At 36.2% G+C, this 22584-nt stretch overlaps 1 protein-coding gene and 1 non-coding gene across 3 annotated transcripts in view; both read right to left on the minus strand.

The window, feature by feature from the left end:
- Positions 1-22584, minus strand: part of PIK3C3 (phosphatidylinositol 3-kinase catalytic subunit type 3) — a 143133-nt gene that overhangs the window by 14096 nt on the left and 106453 nt on the right. For both annotated transcript variants that reach the window (XR_004677653.1, XM_034996117.1), the window contains exons 22-23: positions 10010-10178; positions 3395-3485 (exon numbers count right to left, since the gene is read on the minus strand). Coding sequence is in view for 1 of the 2 variants with exons in the window: in XM_034996117.1 (XP_034852008.1) it covers positions 3395-3485; positions 10010-10178 (260 nt within the window). In the remaining variant the exon portion in view is untranslated. The remainder of the gene's footprint in view (positions 1-3394; positions 3486-10009; positions 10179-22584) is intronic.
- LOC118004813 lies at positions 5168-5325 on the minus strand. Its single transcript, XR_004677703.1, has one exon. It is a non-coding gene; the product is annotated as a U1 spliceosomal RNA (small nuclear RNA).

The following is a 22584-nucleotide window of genomic DNA, read 5'->3' on the forward strand; positions in this document are numbered from 1 at the left end:
CCACGATTAGTATGTTATATATTTTACTTTATCCTGTTTCTTTTCTGTTTCCCTTATTAGAAGGTAAGCTCCATGAGGGTGGAAAATTTTGTTTTGTTTCTTATTACTATAACTCAAGCACTAAGACAGTGCTTGACACATAGTAAATAGCTCAATAAATACCACTGAGTATTTATCCAAATTAAAAAATAAATCTTTAAAAAAAAATTAGCAAGATCCCTTTGCTCATTTTTGGAAATTTGTCTATCCACTGTGCTTTAGTTATACTAGCACATAACACTTTGCTTTATATCAATATGCATTATTTTTATTAGACTACTTGGATAACTTTGTTCTAAATTATTAAAAGGATTAAAGCAACTTTTGTGCAAGCTTCCCATGGCACAAAGCAAAGACTAACCTACTACTACCAGATACTTAATGTTTGTGACTGATGATCATATGTTTTCAATTGTGATTCCATCTCACATTTTTGGGCAATTTTGTTTTCTAAGAAATAAACATGATTAACAAAAATATCATGTATTCCATATATAAGTATTCAATTTCCAAAAAATTAAAACAAAACTGATATATACTAAATTAAGTTATGGAGACAAGAAAACATTGTTGTGCTTCATTATGATTACTCAAATAATTTAAATAATCTGTACTTCTCTCAGCCTCAAATGTGCTACTCTATTTCCCTAGTTGGTTTCCATTCATAAGGTCAACACAAAGATTTTCCAAGTGGTAAGACTTTGAAGTAATGTTAGCAACTGTTATTTCAACAAGGTATAAAAATCTATACTTCTTAAAAAATGAAATATATGACACAAATTTTAGCCCTTTCCAGAATAACTTTCCAATATTATTATGGCTTTAATGTCAAATTTATGTTGCAAATAATTACTTCATATTCTTAATAAAACAGCAGAAAGCAAAGAAACCTTTTATGAAAAATCCTTTTGGGGAGATATATGGTGAAATGCCTTTTTTTTTCAAGGTTCATGTAATTGAAATTAGAATAAACAGCTAAGGAGTACGAGTCTAAAGAAAAATAACTAATACACATGCTTTTTTTTTCTTCCCAAAATAAACTGCTTTGTGTGCTAAAAGATAGTTCCACTAACATAGCTGTAACAAAAGGGCACTGACCATTTTAAACAATAACATCAATGATTTTCTAAAAGAGAAACAAATAACACAAAAGACCTAATAAGAACAAGAACAACAGGGAGCCTGGGTGGCTCAGTTGGTTAAACGACTGCCTTCGGCTCAGGTCATGATCCTGGAGTCCCGGGATCGAGTCCCGCATCGGGCTCCCTGCTCGGCAGGGAGTCTGCTTTGCCCTCTGACCCTATCCCCTCTCATGTGTTCTCTCTCATTCTCTCTCTCTCAAGATAAATAAATAAAATCTTTAAAAAAAAAAAAAAGAACAAGAACAACACAACTTAACTAGCAGAAGAAATTGGAAGACTCAGTTTAACAAATATTGTTAGAGAACTTTCATAATTGACTTCTGAACACGAAGGAAATCAAGGAAGAGTGACTATATGACCAGAGATAAATGGATTTAAAATACACAACAAAACAAGGCCTGAATATATCAATGCAAAAAAAAAAAGGGAGGGGGCAACAATATTTGAATCTAGTGTACCCATCAATTACAGCCAAGGAAATTTTCAGCAAGCAACTATATTTCTTGATGAATGAGCTTTAGTCAATAAATAAAAAATAAATGACAAAAGGAAGTCATGTCAAAAACCAAGGTGATGACTAGTCTATTTCCTATGGGGAGAAGGGAGTTTACTGGAACAGTGCTTGCTGGATAAAATAATAAATGAAGTCTTAATAAGAGCGTAATTTTCTTAAATGGCTCAACAATAAAGTATTTCCATTAAAACCCCCTCTTAATACTTGTGATAGACTTACAAAACTAGGTAAAAGAGATTCTTCTTTATGTTTGCAATGGTCTGAATATTTGTGCCTCCTTCCCCCCAGATCCATGTTGAAATACTAATGCCCAATGTGAACGGTATTAGGGTAGAGCCTTGGGAGGTGCTTAGTCATGAGAGTGGAATCCTTATAGAAGAGATCCCAGGGAGCCCCCTAGCACTGCTGCCACATGAAGGTCAAGAAGACTTCAACCCAAAGAGGGCTCTCACCTGACCATACTGGCACCCTGATCTTGGACTTCTAGATTCCAAAACTATGAGAAATAAATTTCTGTGGTTTATAAGCCATCCATTCTCTGGTACTTTGTTATAGCAGCCCAAATGGACTAAGACAATGTTCAATCCAGAGGAATCTTTCTTTTTTTTTTTTTTTTTTAAAGATTTTATTTATTTATTTGACAGAGACAGACACAGCGAGAGCAGGAACACAAGCAGGGGGAGTGGGAGAGGGAGAAGCAGGCTTCCCGCGGAGCAGGGAGCCCGATGCGGGGCTCGATCCCAGGACCCCGGGACCATGACCTGAGCCGAAGGCAGACGCTTAACGACTGAGCCACCCAGGCGCCCCAGAGGAATCTTTCTAATAATGTTCAGAGTCCATAATGTCAGAAGTTACAAGCTTTTTGGTCCCAATTATTATTTTCATCCCCCATAGAGACTCCATCTCTGAGACTGCTACTGTCCTTTAGTAATTGTATACTTCTGCAAGGCAAAAAACTATACTATCTTTCAAGTACAATATTGGTTATCACACTGATATTGAAGATCATCTTATGTTATCTTTGGATATGAAAAAGGGCTTTCTACATACTATCTCCAACTGCCCCCTGCCCTCCTCCCGCCAAATCAGAGAATCAGAAGCTAATTCAGACAAATATCTTCAAATCTGCTGTCCTTTCTCCCATTCCTTGCTAGAATTCATGGTACGACAACTCTGAATCACTGTTCACCTACACAAAGACTATCCTTTTTTCCTTTCCTTGTAGGCCTAGTTAAAAGGCAGGTCTCTACTCTGCTGTAAGAAACCCCTGTAACCAAGGATATGGATGGGAAGAATAAAGAATGGCTCTTTTCTCCCAGTTAGGATCATTAATAGTTTGTCTCTGATCTTTAGCATGCATAGCCCAGGAGTGCCAGGAATCAGATAACCGATCAGGATTATTAAAGAAGTGCTAAACTTTCTAGAAAAAAGAGCAAGGGTCATAGATACAATGGAGATTTTCTTTGTAGATACAATGACCTAGTCATGTGACTGTGGGTATGAACAGAACTGGCTGCAGGAACCGGAGAGGCTAATGGATTCTGGAAGGTAAAAAAAATTAAACAAAGGGTCTCTTTCTTAATTTATGTTACTTAAGAGTCTAGAGTCAGAGACATCAAGGGGAAATGGGTTATTAAAACCTTAATATCCTTTATATATGAAAAGTAGACTAATACACCTGACAATGTATAAAAATTACCTTTTTCACAGTTTTATCTGGTTCAAGAGCAATATCTGGAATGTTTGCATCCACCATCAAGGAAAACAAGTTCAAAATCAGGTTAGAATACCTAAAGGAAAGTGAAAAAAGAAAAAGCAATGTGTTAGACTTCTGCAGTTCTTTCTCCTGTAAAGAATACTCCTAGAAGTAGTAGCTGTACTTGGATCTTTACTATTACTCCTACAGAATATAGAATGTGCCATTATCAGCTGTCTCAATGAAAAGTATCTTATTCTGGGGTCTCGATGTAATGCCCTTTCTAGGTCCCACACTATGGGATAAACTTTTGGAGTAGCCATCTAATGGCATTCTTTTCGTTCTTATAGTAAGAATATTCTTTTTAGGAGAAATCTAAGGAGAATCCACTTTATACCTAATTAGCATTTAGTGAACACTGAAGATCTGTCTTTGCTAGATGATGTCAAGAATCTGCTACCTTAAGACTACCTCAGTGTGTCATGGCTAAAGGAATGAAAGAGATACACTGTCATCCCTCTAAACATTCAAGAATATCCCCCAGGGATATTAATCACCATTTTAGGAACCACAGAGGCTTGTATGGATATACGCAATCCTAAATGAAGGAGAAAATAGCTAGTACTCTATTATATTAAGGATAGGCTAGATATATAAATAATATCATCTTTGGACTATGCTGGCCCTATAGGAACTAAAGGTTTATCCTCACCAATCCTCAAATTCTTCCACTTCCTCTCCCTCTAGAAAGAACGGTACTATTCCAAATGTTCATTTCCAGAAGTGGAGCCTTGTGGGGAAAGGTGTAAGTGCATCCTGGGCACAATCCACCTCCTGCTCCAGAATACTCTCCCCTTAGACAGTTATAATTTTTCTGGATGGCCCTTAGTAACAAAGGAGATTCAGGTTTGACTTTGGGGATGGATGTGAGTAAACGAAGCTTTGTTTTTAGGCAATAAAGGCTTTTAGCTGATCTCAGTAAAATTATCAACAAGTACCTTGCATGTCTTCTCTAGGGATGGAGGTCAGGCATTAGGTGATACTAGCCATCTACTCATCCATTATATAAAAAGGCACAACTTGTTACCTAAAAACTGGCTATTGTTGAACTATAATGATAATGGAACTTGCAGACAAAAATAACTATTCATATAAACTTCAAATTACCTTTTTATCATTTCTGAATTTTATACTGTCCATGAAAATCTAGAGGGACTAGAGAAGGAAAAAAAAAAGAGGGACTATAATGAAAACTAATACCTTGAAGTCATCTTCTAATCAAATTATGCCCTAACTCACTTATACTCATATAGTAATAGCTAAACAGCTTTAACCTAGCTTTAAGTTACTATTTCCTTGAGGGAATTGATCTAAAAAAAAAAAAAAATTACCACAGATGTTATTCCATTTCTACTCATATAATAATTGTATTTATTCACCCAACAAATATTTACTGAGTATTCACTCTATACATTGTTCTAGGCACAAGGAATACAGTGGCGAACTGAACCAATAAGGTCCCTACATTCATGAAGTTTACATTCTGGAAGAGAATGGGGGACTCACAAAATAAAATGATAACATAATTTCATACCTGGCTGACTGATAAAAAAAATTTAAAATAAAAGAAAAATCAGGGAAATGGGTTAGAGATTGATGGGTTAGGAGAAACCATCTTAAGCAGTGACGATTTTATTCTAAATGCGCTGGGAGGGAGCAACTGAGTGTAAAGTGTGGAGTAATGCACTCAGATACGCATTTTTATTTTATCTTTTTCAGGGGCAGTGTGAACACAGTCCCCCACTACCACAAATTATGCAGCTGAGTTTCCCACATTTGGGGGAATTGCAGGGGTGAGCACATCCAGAGTGCAATGAATAAGGCTCACCCTAAGAAAACCACCTTCATGATCATGGCATCTCCCCTGCAAGTAGGAGATACGCATTGTTAAAAGCTCGCTGTCTAGGGAGAAAAGAAACAATAGAGAGATTCTCAGGCTGTACGTTGGAGATGAAGTGGAAGACAGTTGCTGATGGTTTCAACGGAGCAAGGGAGAGAGGGCAGAGGAACTGAATGTCACCAAGGATTCAGCCTAAGCAATGGGAAACTACCGTTGTTCACAAAATAAGAAAGAGAATGAACAAAGAGCAGGATTGGGGACAGGGAATCAGTAATAATCTGTTTTAGACATACTGAGTTTGAAGTGCCTATCAGATTCTTAGTCAAGATGTCAAGTAGACAGAGAACTCAGAGGGGATATCAGGGCTGATGCTATCAGTTCAAAACATCAGCATTTGGATCCTAATGAAAGTCACAAGTCTGGATGAAAATGCTGAAAGAGAGTTTAGGGGGAAAAATGATACAGAACTAAAAGGTTAATACTGACAATGGAACTTCTAGACAGTTGAATATGTAAAGATCAGACAGAAGACGGAAGAAATCGGCAAAGCCGCAGAAGTAGCCGGCAAGGCAAAAAGAAAACAGAGGAGTGGGTTACACCAAATCTAAGAAAGGTTTTCAGGGACAAAGAAGTGCTCAACTGTGTCAAAGATGCTAGGATGAAAAGTAGGCACTAGATTTGGTATGGGTAACTGTTTATCTTGATAAAATTAGTTTTAATAGTGGGGTAGGGCTGGAAGTCTTACTGGAGAGGGCTGAAGGAAGAAAAGGAGGCAAGTTAGTGGAGACAGTGAGAACAGACCTTTTTAAAGCAGATGGGCTGTGAAAGAGAGTAAAGAACTAAGGCAAACTAAGGTTTGGAAGTTGCAATAGGAAGCAAGGAGGGCACCAAGCTTGGAGATACGTAGGATGTGGAAATCAAGAAGATCCACTTGAGAGGGCTGCAAGGACCATGGGAGCAGCAGAATACAGCCAGCTGCTAGTATGTCATGAAAAAAATACGCTCTTTCAATGAACCCTCATTATTCGCACTCTGCTCTGCTGACTACACAGTTTTTCCCAATCCTGCCATAAGGGAATCTCAGGAATATATCACAGGGTAGAGTCACAGAGTAACATGGGGAGGGGAAAACAAAGCTCAATTTTGAAAGGGATATTTCAGAGGTTCTCAAAACTGGAAGTCCATTAGATTTACCTGGGAGCTTCTTAAAACTATTAATGCCTGAGCCCAATCCCAGACCAAGTAAATCTGACGGGCCTCAAAACTATTTTTCCTCCTGGGGCACCTGGGTGGCTCAGTCGTTAGGCATCTGCCTTCGGCTCAGGTCATGATCCCAGGGTCCTGGGATCGAGCCCCACATCGGGCTCCCTGCCCCGCGGGAAGCCTGCTTCTCCCTCCCCCACTCCCCCTGCTTGTGTTCTCTCTTGCTATGTCTCTCTGTGTCAAATAAATAAAATCTTAAAAAAAAAAAAAACAAAAGAAAACTATTTTTCCCCCTAAAGTTCCCCCAGGTAATTCTAATGGACAGCCAGGATATATGTTAAAATGTTTGCCTTCATGGAAGCATATGTGTGTTTCTTTTTTAAAAGGCAAACATTAATGTTTTCTGGAGTATCTGTTGGTTTTAATTTAGCCACCCATGCTGCTATTATTGTAGCAAAGGAAAACAAAATGTAAATAAATATAAAATGGAATATTCTATAAGAAGCTTAAACATCCAATTACTTTGTAGAGAATCTGTCACTGCCTTAACTGTATTAATCCTTTACATCTGTTGCTATGAACCTGCATTTTCCAATTAAGATAGGGCACATGACCCCCCCAAAGGAAATTATATATTAAATAGCATAGTCATTCAATATTCTACCCAGAAAAAAAGATTTAAAGGTTACTAGACATCTTTCAAACCATTATCAAAAGAAAATATAAGGTCATCCAAAGATGGTCTAAATTGTTCATTGAAAACCTTCAATACTAAAAATAGAAATGCATTTAACTATATCAAGTGAGGTTTCCTATAGTGTTCCCAGAGGTCTATTACCCTTACAATATATCCACTTGGCATGCAACAAACATTGAAGAAAAATCCTACAAAAAAAAAATTTAATAAGTGTACTACTCCAAGGAGGGAGAACAATGAAGCTAATGATGAAAGGAAGTATGATCAATAAAGTCACGGCTGTTTGGTAACTATGCAAACATTCTCAGACAATGTAAGCACTTTATTTGATATAGTCAAATGCATTCTTAATTTCAGTATTTTTACTGGAAAATTTAGGCTGTCTTTGTATCCTAAGTGTCTATTAATGTTTGGCATATACGTGGGTTAAGAGAAGGAGTTATGCTTTCCTTGGACACTTAAAATATTTTAGCATTACTCTTGCCATGAGACAGTATTCAAAAACCAAATTTACCAATTACTGGTGTATTAGGTATTGATTAATAAAAGAGATGATAATATATTTTGTTACATGAAAATCAGAACACCACAAAATGTGTTCTGATATCTATACAATTGTAACCATTCATAAGTTAGTTCGAAAGGAACTGCTCTGTTTACACGGCCCAATGTTAGTGAGTGGTTTCTTGCTGCAGAAAATGATCAGCCATCAATAAAAAACCATGAAAAGGAAGTAGTTTGTCATACCTATAAACCGTAATTTTAAAAAGTTCCAAATAACCTTAGCTCTAAACACACTTTTAAGTATCAGGTTAATTCTTATGGCATAAAGGCAATTTTTTACTAGCAGAACAATGTTCTAAAATACATTAAAAAACAAATGTTGGGGGCACCTGGGTGGCTCCGTCGGTTAAGCGTCCAACTCCTGGTTTATGCTCAGGTAGTTATCTCATCAGGGTCGTGAGATCAAGCCCCAGGTCAGGCTCTGTGCTCAGCATGGAGTCTGCTTGAGACTCTTTCTCCCTCTCCTTCTGCCCCTCCCCACTGCACTTTTTCCCCCTAAATTCAATAAATAAATAAAATCTTTAAAAAAATTAAAAATAAGAAATATAAATGTTGATTAAAATATTAGGGTCTAGCTGATCTTACCCAAAGTACAGTGAAATTTTAAAAAATAAAGCAGTTTTCATGAAGACTTAACATAAAATTTAGATTAATCTGATTTTTCTTAGTAGTGATGAAAGTTAACTTTGGCTCCACATTAATAACCTGCCTGTTTTCTCATTCTACTGAATTGCTACTAATCCATTATCAATGACAGTTTATAAAGCACACTGTTTTCCTTCTGCTTTCAGTAAGATAGAGCACCTTTGACATTTCCCTAGTTATCATTTTATATCATTCTGTCTGCCTCGTCACTGAGAAGGCCATGGTTCCATCTAATTTTCGGTAGGCTTTGACTATTTTAAATTAAAAATCCCAGATATTAAAGTGGAACTCTCATCTCATCTCTCTGAAAGTGCTTCTGCATCAACAGACAAATCAAAGAGCACTGATCTCATTATTATTTCAGCATTTCTGGTAAGTAAAACTGAGTCACTCTGCCACCTAAAGGATAAATAGTGTGGCTGTTTATAACATGCACGTCAGAGTTTGTGACACATGGTACAGACTGAGTTAACAATGGTGGCCTAATGAGTCACTGTGGAGATGAAATCTGATTAATAGAGTAGAGCCATTCTCCTGGGACCAGGAGCATCAACATCATCCAGGAACATACCTCACCCCAGATATGTAACAGAAGTTCTGGGGGTTCTCATATAAATACTGAAGATTCTCACTTAATAAACATACAGAGTGTCTATGTTCTAACCACTGCATAAGTAACTGAGGTTACAAAGACAAATAAGACAGAGCCCACGTGCACAGGCAACTTACTGTCTACCGGTCATATATTTTCACTGGGAAGAGATGTAAGAAGGTATGTCTCCTGGGCTGGGAGTTTCTGCATAGTTAAGTTGGGTCAAATGATCCTGTCATTTTTGACTAATCACCGGAGCCATGTCCTAAATTTAACAAGCATGACTTTTTTTTTTCCTGATGTTAAGTCCTAAGTAAACTAGGATGAAGAAAGCAGAGATAGAGTGGCATTGGAGAAAGAAGAAGGGATAGAGAAAAATCAATTTTTTTCCTTTAGCAGGATGACTGATGAGGTGCTAAAGAGACAAAATCATATGTAACATTTATTCTTCCATCATTTAACAAACTTCTAAATGCTCCTGAAGAACCGAAACTAAGGCTGATAAAGTTGCTACAGAATAAAAATGAATGGATTAGTATCACTTTAAATAAGCTAAATACTTCATTCTTTGATAAAGAAACAGGAAGTGAGTTTGGGAGAAGGAAAAGAACTCAACATCGTGATTATAACCCTTCAAGACTGGCTTCAGGGAGATGTGAATGGTTATGAAGCTTCTTAATCTCTTCTCCATCCCAGCACTGTAAAAGCGCACATAGTATATTTTACTGAAATGATTATAACCCACTGATTTTGAAGCCTCCATGTTTGCCTAATCTTATGGAATGTCAGCTTCCTATTTGGTGGCATTTAGCAATCAAATAATTAGTGGGAAAGCAAGAAATTCTTTTTTCTTTTGCTATCAGACTGTTCATCAAAATAGATATTAAATGTGCATTAAGAAATACTTTTGCCTGTGTCATTCTGGAAAAGAGTGATGTTAAAGAATGTATACATTTGAACAACTCCTTTTCTCGCTCTATGAAATGAATTTATCAAAATTCTCTACGATCAACTTACCTTCGAAGGTGGAGAAAAGCCGTGTAACACTGTTTACGGAACTCTTGGTACTGCTCACTCTGGGTGCCCCCCATTCCTTCTACCATTTCTTTATTCAGCTTCATTGGAGGAGGAAGAGGCTTTGGATCCCGACCCAAAATATATCCGAAGTCTATGTGGAAGAGTTTGCCTGGATATTGATAAGAAACTCATTTATTTCCAGAATTATCTTTAAAAACTGAGAAAGGGATATGTCATATAATTGGTCTAAGCAGTGTCTCTTCATAAAGAATATTAATTCATGATGAAGTCTATTAAATTGTTTAATCCTCTAAACCCAGGCTTGGGAGTGGTCTTCAGAGCATTCTGCAGTTCATTTTAACTTACATTTATTCAGATGAAGCTATAGTTAAAATAATCTCAGAGTAATATTAATTTATATTCCACTTTTAGATCTTCAGAATCAAAGACAGCCAAGGCTAGATAACTTTTTAACGGATTAGCAGAAATTAGTATCTTGTAGCAAATTTCTCATGCTAAAGTTTACACAAACTCCATTCATAAGCAGAAGACCTTTTAAGTATTGCTGAGATGAACCCTTTAACTTATCACTATTCCCCTTACCAAAACCAAACCAAATCCCCCAAATTTCAAATTACATTCTTAGCTTCAGCTGAACCATTTTCAACTAATCCATGTCACTTGGTAGCTGCAGACTAGGAAGCCACAGTATTTATGTCCTCCGAGAGCTGAAGACAGCTGCAGTGCCCATGAGGACAAACCCTAGGACAGTTACCTAAACCCACAGACAAGATATGTAAGAACATGACCGATCATTCACTTTAGAGAATGATTCACCATTGAATTCATAAAGCATCCTGTGACTTATAAGTAGGTATAAAAGAGGCATACATTTTAACAGAAAAAGTAGCCCCCTGGATCCTACAACCCAAGCTTCATCAAGGCAGGGATTGATGCCCATTTTGTGTATGGCTGTATCCCCAGCCTCAGAATAGTTTCTGGCACACAGTAGGCACTCACTGTTGAATGAAGGAATGAATTCATTTAAAAAGCCAACCAAAAATCTCCCTCGTGCAATCTGCCCACTCGTTTGTCTTGTGATACATTATATGACCTGTTTTATGTGAAAACCTATCCTCCATCATGTACTTGGGAAGCTCAGGTACCCCTGCCCCATCAAGAGCTGCAGCCAAAAACTTTGCTCCTTCAAGTACATGTATTGAGTTTGGGCATACTTTTGCCATCTTGCAAAATATTTTTATACATCAATTCTACCATTACCATGTTAGCTAAACCCTCTACCTTTTTCTCTGAGCATCATTACTGTTACTTGTGAATATTATACCCCATCATTAGGTCACTGTTGGAAACAGAAAACAATGTGACTCTAGGTGTGGCCATGAAGTCCCAGGTGAACGGTGATACACCGGCAGGCCCTCTGAGTCAGCCACGTAACTGCTCTTTAGTACAACTAACACCTTCATGTTTCACTCGATCAGGTATGTGACCCTGACGAAGCCACTTAAGGTTTCTAAGCCTCACTTTCTAAACTGCAAAATAGGTTATTACTATTAATTACCTCATAAGACAGAATTAAAAGAGATAATATATTTAATACTTAACACAGTACCAGGTACACAGTAAATGGTCTAAATGTCATTGTAATTATTTCCAACTAAGCTGTAGATGAGTGTGTCAAGCAAATAACAAAAAAAAAAAACCTCATTTAAGTCAAGGATGGTTATATCTATAGCCTCGTCCCATTTTAGAAGCTATGTCCCTAAGAGGAAAAAATTATTTTAGTCTGAACGCAAAACCAAATCAAGCTATTTAATACCTAATGACCAGGTCTTTTAAAGGTGCTTACAAATGATTATCTTAAATATTTCAAATATCACCTTTTAAAAAAATTTAAAATACTGAACTCTGTTCAAAAATAAATATTAATAACTACTGACTTAAAGATGTTTAAAATATATTGAACTGGTATTTATGTCCCTTAGACTTGAGACCACAACTGCCAGGAATTAGTAAAATTAAATATTAAAGGGATAAGCAATCTTATTATTTGCAACTCTTCCCAGGCACTGTTCTTACAATGAAAAACTAAATAATACATTAAGTTGGAAATCCTATACAACTTTGAAAATGAGAAAGAACTTCAGATTTGCCAAGGCCAGGTAATAAAAAAAGGTCCAAATTTAAGTCAATAATGATATTAAATTTAAGTAAAATTCATAGACACTGGTGCTATTTTCACACAACAAGTAAAGAAAACTATCCTGAAAATGATCTGGAGTACAGAGCAGACATTGTACTACATCTAGGACATGGAGTTCATATATAAAGAGAAACAACAGTTTACACATGAATATGCATAACAACAAGTATCCAAAGGTTTAAACACTATCATCACCTGGCTAGAGAATAAGTGGCCATTATCAATGCAACCACTGCACTGAAAAAAACAGTTTTCCATTTATCCACATCATCTCCTTGTCTTTTTTTTTTAAGCTTACACCAGGCTTAAAATGTTCTGTTCAAATTGGGGAGCTGATGGAAGTCTCATAAGAACTTTTTAAACAAATGTGTCTATCTATTATAGTAAAGGACAGATAGGAGGTGAGGGGAGAAGGAATTATAGTTAGATAGAGAGAGCAAGGAACCTGTAGAGAATTTAAAAAGGGTGTTGCCCCCCCCCCCCAAAATAACAAAGTTTAACAGCTTAGCAAAATGGTTCCTCTAGTGCACACCAGGGCTACTACCTACAAGGCACACATCTGGCACACATCTGGTAAGGAGTTACTAGTGAGGCTCCTACCCCACCTATTCATATCAAAACACTTCAGCAAAGTGTGTAATGAAAGTATTTGTTCCCTTAGCTTTCTCCCCCAAGCTAAACTCTTCCTGAACCATTAAGAGTCTTACAATCAAGAATCTTGCTTTATTTATTTTTGTACAGTACTGAAACCTAGGATAATGCCTAGCATGCAGAAGCACTCAGTGTGACTATTTTGCATGAATTTAACTAATGATATCTAAATTTCACATTTATAGCTTAGACAAGTTTTAAAAACATTGTTAATACAAGAAATTTCCTTCTAGAAACCACAGAGTTCTCACACATTGTCTTGTTTTAAAATTTTTGTAGCCTTGTTTCCATGAAGACCTATAATAAAATTAATAGAGGCTGAGTCTGGATCACCTAGATCCTTACTACTTAGTACTATCCTGTGATTTCACTGTTTTTGATTGGGTTGGTATTAAACAACAAGGCTACTTCAATTGTTTCCGGCTAACACTAACAGAAGCAGAAGTGGTTATACCTTGAAATTACATGACAACATCCTGAACAAACAAAGGTTATAAAGTAGTTCAAGGAGAGAAAAGCAGTTTAAGAATATTCATTCACATGGGATATGATATTAACAGCACTCTGAACTCAAACTCACACTATACTATCTGTACCATATTCACCCAACAAGTGACAATTTAATTTCAACATTACTTCATGTCACATTAATGTTGTTGGATTACATTTTGCTAGTCTGTAACATGATTTAATTTATAAATCTGTTTTTACTTTATAGTTATAGAAGAGTACATGCATAAGAAGTTAATACCAGGTTCTATGTCATACATATTTAAGATTATAAAATATAATATCAACACAATGGGTTTTACTTCTATTTAAAACAGTTCTGTGTGTTACTCATGATTGAAAAACACCATTTCAGAATTCTAAAATGGGTTTCAGAGGTCCCAAACCACAATAAGTTTGATTTCTGGGAAAATCCATAGACTTCACCAAATTCCCAAGGGAAGTCCATGATTCCAAAAAGATGAGAAACTACTTTTAGAATAAGGTCTTTGATAACTGTAGTGCTTACTGGGAAAGCATCTTCTCCTAATCCTTTAAGGTCCAAGGGAATATGCAATCATTGAATTTTCCACGATTTGGTAAAAAGTCCCTGGTCAACTTCTGTTAAGGATTTCACTGCCTTCAGCTAAACATGTATCCTCTGTTCAGCTAAACTAACCTCTTCATCTTGTGCTTTACTCTCACTCTGAGTTCCCATTTGTCTTCTACAAATTTTTTAGACAAATACCATTCTACCCTTCAAGAGTTAAAGAGACGAGAATTTTACAATATTATAGGTACAGATAAACTTTCCTTGGTTTTAATTATTTAAATAATGTTTTGTTTTGGGGTGCTGGGTGGCTCAGTCGGTTAAGAGGCTGACTCTTGGTTTGGGTTCAGGTTATGATCTCAGGGTTGTGGCATCCTGCCCCGTGCTGGGCTCCATCCTCAGTGGGGAGTCTGCTTGAGGGATTTCTCTCTCTCGCCCTCTGCCCTTCCCTCCAACTTGCACAAGCTCTCTCTGAAACAGATGAATCTTCAAAAAAATATGTTTTGTTACCAATATAATTTCTAATGATACTCAGCACTTAAGCAGATAACCTAACTGACCAATCTTTGATTCAAAGCTGATTTTTAAAAATAAATCATGCCATCCTAACATCAAACTGTATCAGCCATCACACAAGGCTTATTTAATGGGATCCATCTTTTAATAGGAAACCTAGCTCCACTTTTCTCCATTTCACTACAGGCATTACTGGAATTCCAATGTCAGCTCTGTATCACTGCTTGAAAATGAAGAGTATATTTCTATCCTTCTTGTAAGAAAACTCTCAAAGAATAGGAGTACTGCTTAATTATAAGGCATAAAAGATTCAGTATCTAACAATGAAACCATTATTATGCTTTGCAAGTTCAAAGAGTCATGTATTCTGAAAAGAGGCTATTAATGTTTTAAGAAAATTCATCCTTGTTGATACCAAAGGGAATGGCTCTTTTAAAGTAAATGTCTAAAGTGAAACTTGTAAAGTGTAATTTTAAAAATGCACTTCATGAAATTAAAAAAAAAAATGTTTAAGAAATTCAGAAAGTATGGGCTTATTCAAATCTATTAACAAATCTATTAATCTTAAACAGTCAAGAGATAAAGTGTATATAAAACAAACTGAATGTTGATTGTAATTACCTCCTTTTGTCCCTGACTTGCAATACAAAGGGAATAAGAAGTGTTAATTAAACTTCCCTGTTATTTGAATAAGTGACATTAACTTATTTCTAAAATTGTGGTTCAAAGCATTTGTAATTCTTGGATTAAAGAGAACAGATACTGCTGAAATGAACAGCATTTCATAGCAGAGGTTGTTTTTTTTTTAATTTCCCTTTTGTCTATCCAATAATTACATATGACCAATCTCAAGACTGTATTTATTCCATTTTTTCACACCTCTGCTTAATCCTTCTACTTGACTCTCTTCTTCTGTTCCCCATAATCCAAACTCTATTTTTGAAAATCCCACACAATCCCCAAATTCAAATATTCTTCCCTGCCATTCTACTCTACAGTAAGTTTCCCACTCTTCAGCTTCTTTGCATATGACACATTTTACTATTTTTCCATAAAATGCCTTTATTTCTTACATGAATGTTGTATTTTTCTTATGTTTTCTTATGTGAATGTTGAAGCTGTCCTACCATGAAACCTAGAAAAAAAGAAGGTGGTGAACAACTACTTATTGATACAATGGAACCTATATTTTTGGAATTAAAAATACTCCTTAAGCTACACTCCCAATACTACCAATGCTTAATAGTTAGTTAAGCCCTTACAATATACTTGGTTAGAGCTATTTTCACTTATAGTTAAAAGCACAGTGGTGATGAAATATTTTTTAGTTATAGTTTTTGAGTAATGAAGAACAATAAGACATTAAGTACAGATCAGTATAGACATTCCAATTATCTGCTAAATATTTCATTTAATTTTTTTCACATTCAACTGTTAAGACCTTAGGTTTCTTATGAATAGGGACAAAATTAAGCTAACTAATGAAAAGGGGGCAAACTATTCAAGAAAAACAAATTTTTAAATGTTATATATTTTCATTTTTTCTGTAGTCATTAAAGCCAATGAAGGTTTTATTCCCTGAAGTATTCTTTTCTTCTGGAGAACTACTTTAATGTCTAAAGCGGAACAGAAACCCTCTGAAGATTAAAACAACAACAACAGCAATAAAACCCCCCAAAAATGGTCTTTGATGATCAATTCTAAAACTTTTTGTGTCTCAGGGCCCTTTTATGCTCTTAAAAATTATGGAGGACCCCAAATAAGCTTTAGTTGGGCTATCTCTATTGTATTTACTGCATTTAAAATTAAAACTGAGACCTTTTAAAGATATTAATCTAAAAATAATAAATCAACAAGATTTTAGCATTTTTTTCTGATAACTATTTTCTAATACAAAAAAAAAATTTGGTGAGGTGAGTGGCATTCACTACATTTTGCAAATCTCTTTAATGTCTGGCTTAATAGGAGACAGCTGGATTCTCATATTTGCTTCTATCTATTATGATACATTGTTTTGATTTAAGTAAGAGAAGAGAATCCAGCCTCTAAACAGATATGGACTTTTAGAAGGAAGGACAATTTTAATAACCTTTTCAGATAATTATGGGTAGTATTCTTTGCTACTGAAACCAATTCTCAGACCCTACCATATGTACTGAATCAGAAACTCAGCCTGAGGCCCAGCAATCTGTAATTTAACTTGCTTTCCAGGTAATACTGATACAAGCCAAAGCTTGAGGACTTCTGATCTACTTTATACTAATACAACTCTCAACCGCAGTTAGGTCACTGTGGAGGAGACAGTGGCAAGGTGAATCGCCCCACTGAATTAAAACACATATTCAGTACTAATGGTTACAGTTTCCCTGTGTTGTACAACCCCATTACTTTAAAATTTGACACATTTTTTGTTCAAGGGGTCACTATAAAAATGTACTAACTTTTTATTAATCTAATTTATGGTTGCTAGTCTATGATGGAACTTGAATGCTCTAAAGTACATTAAAATTTAACCCTCTCCAAAATAATTTATTGCAAAAGAAAACAAATACCCAGCTTTAAGAAATATATCACCTATAATAAGAAAACTTTTTTAAAAAAGTAATATCCTAATCTACAGTTTTACTTCCACTGAATTAAGCTTTGCCATGTAAAAGGTGATACAGAAGGAGGTAGATTGATTTGTCTCCACAATGTGACCTTAAACCTATCTAACCAACCCATATATTACCTGCAAAGACACTGCTTATTTCAGCTTCTGGGTATTTTTACTGGAATGTGTGCTTTTTTTCCACTTGTATCCCATAGAAACCCAACACATTCTTCATGACTCAGTCTAAGTTACTTTGTCCATGAAGTAATTTCCAGTTCCTTAGGCACAAAGAACATAGCACTTTATCATTTTTTATTACTTCTAATGAGAAGAAACGATGTCCTTGTAAAACAAACTTAAAAAAAAAAAAGCACCCTTTACAGCAACCATTAACATTTTCTTTATGATAGGTTTCAGTAAACATAAGAAGGCTGACTTCCTGATACTGAATATTCAAGAAACTTTCAAAAACTCAGATTTTAAACAGTGTCTAAAAAGAAAACTATTCACATGAAGGTAAGTCCTTCTCATTATCTAAGCATCTAAAGTAATGATTAATAAAGACTAAAAAAGTATTTATGGATTAAAAAGGGGTGGTCTTATGTGCTTGGTTCTCTTTTGCATACGTGAACTGAGAAAAAACAATCAAACTGGCAAATAATACTATGTCCATAGTCTATAGTAAAAATAGTGTAAGCAGGAAACAGATTATTCTAGAAAACCTAAGGATGGATAAAAATGACATGAAAAAACTTAGTTCATTTATTCCTTTTAAAAGCATTTACTAGGGCGCCTGGGTGGCTCAGTTGGTTAAGCAACTGCCTTTGGCTCAGGTCATGATCCCGGAGTCCTGGTCTTGAGTCCCACATTGGGCTCCCTGCTCAGCGAGGAGTCCTGCTTCTCTCTGTGACCCTCTCCCCCTCATGTCTCTCTCACTCTCTTTCTCTCAAATAAATAAAATCTTAAAATAAATAAATAAATAAAAATAAAAGCATGTACTGGGTGCCTACTAAATGCATAAAATTTTTTGCCCCCTTCTTTCAAGTCCCAGAGAATAATCACATTAAGAAAGTAAGTCTATAGATTTAGATTTTACAGTATATTGTACATACCAAACTAATTAACTTAAATACAAATAGCTTAGGAAGCACCACCATTTGAATAGTTAACTAAATTCTTTCTAGGTAAGATTTTTAACTACTCTGTTATGCCCCAAGAAAAAAAAAAAACACATAATCAAGCATGTTTCTTTTCAAAATCTCAAGGTTTACCTTAAAAGACAGAAAGAATAAGATGAAATCAATGATCACATTGACTATTTCTCTTTTATAAACCTTCCTATACTGGGGCACCTGGGTGGTTCAGTCAGTTAAGTGTCCAACTCTTGATTTCGACTTAGGTCATAATCTCAGGGTCCTGAAATCAAGCCCCACATCAAGCTCCACGCTGGGCATGGAGCCTACTTAAGATTCTCTGCCTCCCTCCCCCAACCCACCCCCTCTCTCTCAATAAATAAATAAACAAACAAAACTTCCTATACTACTAAGATAAAGAGCCACTCAAAACAGAATTTAAAATGAAGCGGGGGAAATAGGAGGGGTACACGAACCATGAGAGACGATAGACTCTGAAAAACAAACAAGGTTCTAGAGGGGAGGGGGGTGGGAGGATGGGTTAGCCTGGTGGTGGGTATTGAGGAGGGCACATTCTGCATGGAGCACTGGGTGTTGTGCACAAACAATGAATCATGGAACACTTCATCTAAAACTAATGATGTAATGTATGGGGATTAACATAAGAATAATAAAAAAAAAAAAGTTCAACCTAGGGGAGCCTGGGTGGCTCAGTCGTTAAGCGTCTGCCTTCGGCTCAGGTCATGATCCTAGGGTAATGGGATCAAGCCCCACCATCGGGCTTCCTGCTCAGCGGGAAGCCTGCTTCTCCCTCTCCCGCTCCCCCTGCTTGTGTTCCCTCTCTCGCTGTGTCTCTCTCTGTCAAATAAATAAATAAAATCTTTTTAAAAAAATAAAAATAAATGTTCATCCTATTGTAAAGTCCCTTTATCATAAACAACAAAGTTTTTCAGGTATACTAGTCCTGTTTTTTTCCCCCTCAAATTTTAAAAAATGAAAAAACAAAAAACAAAAACACAAAAAACTTTCCTGAGAGTTGAAATAAACTCAGTCATGTTCTATTTGAGCCCTACCACAATCAAATTACCCTGGATAAACTTCTAAAAGCTTCCTCAAAGGACACCAACTCTGAAAAAAAATCACCTTTTCCAATCCCATTGTAGAGCTTAAATTTTTAATTTCTTGCCCAGAAAATACTATATCACTGCATTAATAAGTGAAACACCACTCACTCCAAATTTGCTTCAGGAAAACAATGTTGTAAGTGACCACATGGCAATAATTGACAAAGGAATTTCCAGACTTTCACATTTATTGTGGACACACATCGCCCTCTGCTGGACAAGTTGAGGATACTTCAACCAAGCAAAAGTATCCACAACCCAATAAATACAGGCAAAAAATTTTCTGGGAAATCTGGAATCAAGACTCACATTTCGCATTTTTGCACACTATTGTTGTATATATTTTACAATTCTTTCTATGCAGTGAAACATTTTCCTCCACACACTCCTAAAGTTATCAGTCTGACCCTTTTGTGTCTCATCTAAATTTACAGGTACAACAGCGTGTTGGGGGCAAATCCCCAAAAGATACCCAGTAAAATGAAATTTAGGTGTCTTCTTCCTCTCTGATCCATCTCTCTTACCAGGGAACTGGACAAAGATGAACCAGTGGAACTGTGATTACCATTCTAAAAAACCACATTCATCCCAAAGCAGAGTCATAGACACTAAATCTATTCAGGCTGGCAAATCAGAAGACAAAAGGTATTTTATTTTGAAGAATGGGAGAAATGTTATTTATCATTAAAAAAAAACTGCTCCACCAAGACTGAGATTGGAGAGTTACAGAAGAGAATCTAAAATTTTAACATGTCGCAGTCTGTGTTGAAGGCATAATGGATCTAAAAATACACAACGGAAGGGCTTCATGTTATTCGAGGCATTTTTAATTACAAGTACTGAAGTGTATTTCCTGCAATGAACCACATTCAAAATTCACTTTAAATATATAATAGTTGTCTAAACTATACAAAGTCTAATTACAACATATATGTAATTAATGTAACTTAAAACCTCTTTGAAATATGGACTTTCAGCAAAAAATGACTAAACACAAAAAAATTAAAAATAAATCATTACAAATTTTTAGAAGTTGAGGAATGCATTATACTTCCATTTGTCTTGACATAATTGGTGTTTCCTTACATAATCTAATCTCATTCAAACTGAACTTGAAAATTAAAAACAATAATTTATCCTAGTAAGACTTAACATTGTAACTGTATGATATAAATTGATGAAATAACTAAAGACAAGTTAAGAAAAAATAACTGAAAGAAATCCTGTTTCAAAAGAAAGAGAATGTATCTCTCATTTAGCACATGGTAAGTTTTTTATTTTTTTTATTTTTTTTATTATCATGTTATGTTAATCCCCATACGTTACATCATTAGTTCTAGATGAAGTGTTCCATGATTCATTGTTTGTGCACAACACCCAGTGCTCCATGCAGGACGTGCCCTCCTCAATACCCATCACCGAAGCTTTTGATTTTTAAAGCCAAATTTGGAGCACCCTCTAGTGGAAAACTGGTGGCAAGAGGCTTAAAACCTCTGCTTCCGAAATTTTATACTTCTAATTCCATTAAGACAAGTAACTGTGACCTGGACCACCAAAGTATATTAAATAGGCTCCGCTTTCCAAATCTTATTCTTAAAATATGCCTATACACACACACACACACACACACACAGACACGTGACAGAGCAGTTCTCCAAGTCCAAAAGAAAAAGGTCTATTATTTATCAATTTCAAAAAGAAGAGACAAGATATGTGAAAATAACATTACAGACGTAATGCCACTCTATACAGCAGATAATTCCACTGTAATTATAAAATGATTACAACACAAAACCAAATGGAATCACTTTGGTACTTTGATTCTTGTGGTTAAAAGATTTAACTGAAAAAGGGAGTTAAGGGATAACACAGGAAAACCTTTTCCAACTTACAATTCTCTCCACCAAACACACTGTAATGTTTTATAAATATCCTGTGCTAAACTGGCAAATCTGGCAAGAACCTCTATGACATTCCTTGGTCCTGGTTACCAAAGGGACTGCCTGGCCTTGACACAGACGTGGTTCCCACATGCAATTTCTACCACAGATAATTTGTCACACTAATTAAAACTAAATATATGAAATTCCAGGTGATGTGAATTAAGAGGGTTAATTATGTATTAATAGTTAGAGTACATTTGCTGTATTAAGTTACATTTGATGTGTTAAATTCTTGGTGTCACATTTTGAAGAAATTCTAACAAAACAGAAAATGTTCTTACCTGAGAGACCATTTTAAGAGTAACTTAAAATCTATTCTCTGTGGAAGGCTGATGAAACTTGAATTATTTAGCCCAGGGAAGAAAAGACTACACAGAAGAGCAGCAATATTTACTCATTCATTAAGTCAACAGTGATTTATCGATCACTGTAGCTAGGTGCTGTTCAAGGCTCTGGAGGCGCGGTAGCAAACCAGATGGACAAGGTCCCAGGGCTCATGGAACCTGCGTCCTGAATGGGAGATGATGATAAGAAGTCAACAAGCTCCACAGGAACCTGGATTTGTGTCTGTTCTGTTCTTTTTGGTATACCCTGTACCTAGAACAATACCTGACACAGAGGAGGTGCTCAATAAACATTTGTTGAATTATACAAAAAAGAGAGCTTCGGCTAGTGGCTACGTGCTTTAAAGAAAGCAAAACAACGGGGCGCCTGGGTGGCTCAGTCGGTTAAGCGACTGCCTTCGGCTCAGGTCATGATCCTGGAGTCCCGGGATCCAGTCCCACATCGGGCTCCCTGCTCGGCAGGGAGTCTGCTTCTCCCTCTGACCCTCCTCCCTCTCATGCTCTCTCTTTCTCTCATTCTCTCTCTCTCAAATAAATAAATAAATAAATAAATAAATAAATAAATAAATAAAAAGAAAGCCAAACAACAACAGAGTAATGGAGACGGGCGGTGGGCAAGTATGCACCATTTCAGATCAGAGAGTTAGAAAAGGCTATTCTAAGGAAATGCCACCTGAACTCAGCCTTAATAACCAAAGTCAGGCGGGAAATGATTTGAGAGAAGGGCTTTCCAGAGAGAAAAGCAACAGGGGCATTTGCCTGAGGCAGGAGTGGTTTGACATCCACACACTCAAACTGGCCACTGTGGGCAAGCCACAATTTTACCACAGTACGGAGTTCACTTGTTATTCAGACAGTTTGGGCAAAAGATGTTGGTGGCTTCAAATGGGGTCAAGGAAGTGGAAATGGAGAGAGGGGGTAACTGCACGGTCCATTTGGGAGAAGAGCAGACAAGATCTGTTAAATGGAGAGAGCGGGTAACTGCACGATCCATTTGGGAGAAGAGCAGAC

The sequence above is a fragment of the Mirounga leonina genome, unplaced genomic scaffold, assembly GCF_011800145.1.
Source record: "Mirounga leonina isolate KUSES-001 unplaced genomic scaffold, KU_Mleo_1.0 Mir_93, whole genome shotgun sequence".
NCBI lineage: Eukaryota > Metazoa > Chordata > Mammalia > Carnivora > Phocidae > Mirounga > Mirounga leonina.